This window comes from Humulus lupulus, chromosome 1 (genome assembly GCF_963169125.1).
Source record: "Humulus lupulus chromosome 1, drHumLupu1.1, whole genome shotgun sequence".
NCBI classification, from domain to species: Eukaryota; Viridiplantae; Streptophyta; class Magnoliopsida; order Rosales; family Cannabaceae; genus Humulus; species Humulus lupulus.
The window spans coordinates 86,933,081-86,938,502 of NC_084793.1; the positions used below are offsets into that span (position 1 = coordinate 86,933,081).

A 5,422-nucleotide genomic window follows, 5' to 3' on the forward strand; every position below is an offset into this window, starting at 1 on the left:
TAACAATAAATTTTTTACTATTATATAATATGCTGTAACGAAAATTTAGTAAGAACTTGTAATTAGATATTACGTTTTAATTATTTTTTTATCTAAAACAACACTTAGTTATGTAAGTAAAAGTTATCATTAAATATTAACATTTTTTAGTGCAGTAAATGTCTAGTTAGTTTTATATTAAAACTCATTGTTATGTGATAATAAGTATTTATTTGATTGAAAGAGAAAAGGACAGAAGTCGGGATAGATGATCTTTGTCTCAATGGTTTTTATTAATTATTCTCTATTATTAGAGTTACACACAAGAGTAAGACAATTGCACCTAAATAATATTTTATAATATCCTCATTGCTATCCGATTATATATTAATTTTTTATTATTTAATTAATAAGTTTTCTGAAGTCCATGCAAGACCAATCTAAAAGAGCTAGCTACATATTTCCTTTTACAAATGCAAAATCTCTGGTGAATGAAGACATTTCCATTATAAATAAAACTATATATTGAACTGGCCAAAACAGTAAACGACAATACAAATAATTTGAAATTAAATTATTTTGCATTCATGATATCGTAAGAAAATATTATACACTCTTGTTGTGTACAGTACTAGTATTGATATAAAACTATATCTAAGAAAGAACCTCTAATTTCAACACCCAAATTAAGCGGATTGAGCACTTATTAATCATTTAATTACTTAAATGATATCAAATAATTAAAATAATAATAAAATAATTTGTCTTTTAAAAAATAATAATAATAAAAGCTATAACAATCCACTGCTGAAAGGCACACCAGTCTGAGGTAACCAGTCATCTCCAATCAAGAAATTAAAAACAGTGAAATTGGCCACGTCAGAAGAATTTCCAATCACGTGATATCCTGGCCACGTGACTCTGTTCGCTGTCTCCGAGCCTGGTCCCGTATTATTAAACTCCCCATAATACAAAGTGGACAGAGCAAAATCTCCATTCCACTCACGCCAACCAACGGCCTCGATCGAACTATCCAAGTAAGACTGCATATAAACAGTCCTCGAATACTCCTTCCATGGCCTCCCCAGATAAGTCTTCGCAATACTAATCGTGCTATTATTGATCGAGCTATTTCTAGCAGCCGCCAAGTCGTCGGCAGCCTTAATCGTACAGTTATGGATCGAAAACCCAGTGTTCTGGTTCGGGTCTGTGCGCCCTTGAGCCGTGATTGCGTTGAACTGGTTGGCCATGGGAAGGCGGGGATATATATGGCAGTTCTGGAAAACCACAGCTGCGTTGCCGAAAATGAAGTCTACGGTGCCGTAGATATCACAATCACGATAGAATTGTCGGAGAGAATGAGTGTAGAGAGTGTCTTGGTAACCTTCGAAACTGCAGCTGTAGAATGTCGATAAATCAGCACTGTTTCGAACCGCCACTGCCTGGTGCTTGATCGCTCCGGCCGTGTTCCGGAATGTTATGTTCACCGCCACGAATCCTGGTGCCCCTACCACTGAAAATAAATATAAAACATTAATATTATATTTTTAAAACTTAATAATTTAGCTACGCGTTGCAGTAATGCGGACCTGATTATTGGTAAAAAAAATTGGTTATATTATTCTACCTAGCTATACTATTTAAGGCTGTAATAAATAACAATTTTTTCCAAAAAAAAAAAAACTTTGTCAAATTATACATATATATATATCAATGAAAGTATATGTATACTTGAATATTATAATAAAATTTTCTGTTAGATCCTGTTACAAGGTATAAATATATATAAACTATATGTGATGCGACATTATTGTTACACCCCACCAATGTAGATAAATATACAAATTCAATTGGTATAGTAGTTCGACTTACCAAATGTGGCGGAATTGAAAGTTGTCCAACCATCTACGACGCTGCGGTTTCCGGTGATAATGGTTTGATTAATGCCATCTCCAATGATCATCAGATTCCATTTATTTTTAGCAACGACCACATACTCTTCATAAATACCCGCTGTGACATAGATCAAGAAGTACCCTTCGCTAGAATCAGTTTTGTTGGGCGTCCCCGTAATAGCATCGTTAATGGTCGTGAAGTTACCACTTCCGTCTTGACTCACCGTCACGATGTCCCTAACCAAAACCTCGACATCGGCACCCGTCTCCTGAGCAAGCAGGTTTCTACGGCTTACCGTCTCATACACAACTCGGTTCTGGCTCGACATCTTCATCCGCATGTGTCCCTTTCGGAACCCCTTAAGCTGCTCCCCTTTAGGAGTCCAAGTAGTCAATTTCCTCTTCTTAGGCACCCACCCTCTAGTGAACAGAGCAAGAGAAACGCTATATAGCTTGGTGTCATTCGCAATTGGGACTGATATACCGTTTTTAACGCCCCAAGACGACGCCGTTCCTTGTATTCCATCCAAGCAAGTTTGCTGGTTCGTCAAGATGGCACTGAGAAAGGTCTGGATGTCTTCGGCTTTTAAGCTCGAAAGGACTCGACTCGTCTTGTTAACCGTTTGGAAGGAGCTTAACAAGAAATCCAAGTTGAGACTCGCGAGAGAACGACAGTCCTCTAGAGCTCGAAACGCGGTGACCGACAAGGTTGAGCGTCGACGTAGATACTTATCTATTAAGGATAAGAATTTTCTAGCTTGGGACAGTGACTTTCGAACGGAAAAGCGGCCATAGTCGTAGACATTCCCGTGGATGTTGGTAGGCAGTACAGATTTGCAGTAGGAGGGATCCGGTGTCGTTTTGCATAGGTTTTTGGGAGATGTAGTTGTGGATGGAGAGGTTTCTGCCGCAGAAGATAGAGAATAATTAGCTGAGATGGAAAAGAGGATGAGAAATGAAGTAGCTAAAATGGAGAGTAGCTTGGAAGCCATGGCTATGGTTTAGAACTAAAGAAAAAGAGAGAGATAATTAATGGGGTACGTAAAAGGAGAGTTTGGAGGATTGATAAGAGTGTAGTGGGATTAGTTGATGAAAGTTGGGTTAATTTATAGGATGAGTAATTGGCTAACTCTAGCTAGTAATGAATATTGTAGTAGTTGGGCTTGGGGACAGAGAGAATTTAGTAAGTATTATTATTGACATGTATTTTGTCAAAGTCAACCTCAAAGACTGTACAAAAGCGCGTGGATCCAATGTGGGGTATTTATACGTACTTTGAGTACATGGTAAGACCCTATATTTTGCCAGTCTTAATAATTAATACTAATGGATGGAGGTAGATCGCAAAAATCGGCAACTGGTTATCACTAATATATATTGGCTTTCCAGTTTCTACTATTATATTATATAAATGTATACATGTATATATATATATATATATTTGTATCAATAGAAGTGCATGACAACTGGATAAATGGACTTGTAGAAAACGTTTGGTAGATCAACTTTAGGCGTAATTAATTTTAGGTATAGCATTAGACAAAGCGATCTCATAATTACTAATTTTGTCTCATATGCGATATTCAACATTGCTATCATTTTTGTATAAGAGTAACTATACTGCACTCAAAATCTGTTCTAAAAGATAACAGTAAGTCTCAATTTTCGTAAACTATCACCGTACTATATGCAATGTTTAAATACATAGTTTGAGTGCATATATTATTACTTTTTGTAACATATTTAACAAAAGGTTACAGTTTTGTTTTTAGGAATGATATTGGTATATTGTTGAACACTACTTGATCTGGTATAATTTAATATCAAAATTTCTATGTTTTGATTTAAAATAAAATATAATATATTAAATTACACAAATTACCATATGCTTTGTCAAATACTGATAACCATATTCTTAATTAAATCATTACCGGTTAATTATATATATATGTGGTCATATTATAGTAAGTACGTTATGGACAGATCACTACTATAAAAAATGGCAATTGTGTCAGTCAAATGCGTCAGTCAACGCAGTTGACTGACGCTGTTGACCAAAAATTAACATTTGTAGCAGTTGGACACTGCCACAAATGAGGGCCCAATTGCGTCATAACGTACACTGACGCTGTTTAATGAGACCGTTTGTGTTAGTGGGGCACTGATGCAAACGCCCGTTACCGTCAGTGGGCCACTGACGCAACTGGGTCTCCTATATTAAAACCCTCATCGTCCCAGCCGAGCCCCATTTCACTCAAACCATAATTTCAGACTGCGTTTTCCTCCCAAACCAGCGGTGCCCAACCGAGGTTCTCCACATTTAGGTACGTTTTCAGCCATTTTTTTTTTTCAATTTTAATGTTAAAATAATGATTCATATATGTTTATGAAACTTATATATAGTTTTTTTGGTTTTTTTTGTATAGATTTTGTTTTTTTGAAGATTATAGTTTGAAAACCCATAATCTTTATTGGATTTTTGGGGTTTTTTATATCAAGAACCCACATTGCACAATTACTACAAGTAAGTGTAATTTTATTAATTTTTATGATTTAAATATAATTTTTGTGATTTTTTTTTTTTAATAAATTGACTATATTTCGGATTTTTAATTTTTAGATAGTTTTATTAACTTTTTTTTTTAAATTTAATTAAATTTCAAATTTACTATGTAAATAAGTATATATATAGATTAATTTATATATTTTGTATAAGTTTCATTTTATTAAATGTTTAGTTTGATTATTATTAGTAAATTTTTGTTTATATTTTGTTAACTTTTTAAAATTATTTTTAAATTTTAGGTTTAATTGGTTAAATAGGTATATATTAAAATTGTTTTTTTTTAAGTTATATTTTATTATTGATTTAGTTATGATATTTATAGTCGATTTTTATTTAAGTGAGTTGTTAACTTTTTTTTTTAAAAAAAAATTATTTCGGGTTTAAGTAAACAAATGAGTACATATAACAAATTATTTGTTTTCTTTAAGCATTTTATTGTTTATTTAGTTACAATATAGCTTTATGATATTTTTCTTTATATTTTGTTAACTTTTATTGCAGCTTTCATTGGATGTTAATATTAATTCAGCCCCACAGTCATTCGGTAACTTTTTTGGATCCTGTAAACTCATATTTCCGTCCGGAAATCAAGGAGATAATTATCATGTAAGTTTTTCATTTTACTTAATTAATTTATGATTTTATTTCAAACTCATATATGGGTAAATATTAATATTGTGTGCAGGGCGTTGGATCAATATGATACACACCGAAGACTAAAAGAGTCAATCAATCTAAAAGTTTGTGTTCCTAAGGTAAGTAAATTAGATTACTTATCGTATTCAAATTTTTGACATATTTCTATTATAATAACTTACTAAATATAATACTTAACTTTGGATAACTATGTTGTAATAGTGTCGAAACCAGACTGGGCCAACCGAGTGTGGCTTTTACATTATGAAATTTGCTAGAGACTTGATTTCACAGCCTAGACCGAAGGCCTACTTGAAAAATGAGGTATTGTTTTGCTTTTTAATTT

The 5,422-nt window shown here is 33.2% G+C and overlaps 1 protein-coding gene across 1 annotated transcript; it reads right to left on the reverse strand.

The window, feature by feature from the left end:
- Positions 1 to 538: 538 nt before the first annotated feature.
- LOC133795588 (probable pectinesterase/pectinesterase inhibitor 41) lies at positions 539 to 2,936 on the reverse strand. Its single transcript, XM_062233045.1, has 2 exons — positions 1,852 to 2,936; positions 539 to 1,492 (listed from the first exon to the last, which is right to left on the reverse strand). The coding sequence occupies exons 1-2, from the start codon at positions 2,864 to 2,866 to the stop codon at positions 771 to 773; spliced, it is 1,737 nt and encodes a 578-aa protein (XP_062089029.1). The 5' UTR covers positions 2,867 to 2,936; the 3' UTR covers positions 539 to 770.
- Between the last annotated feature and the right edge of the window lie 2,486 nt (positions 2,937 to 5,422).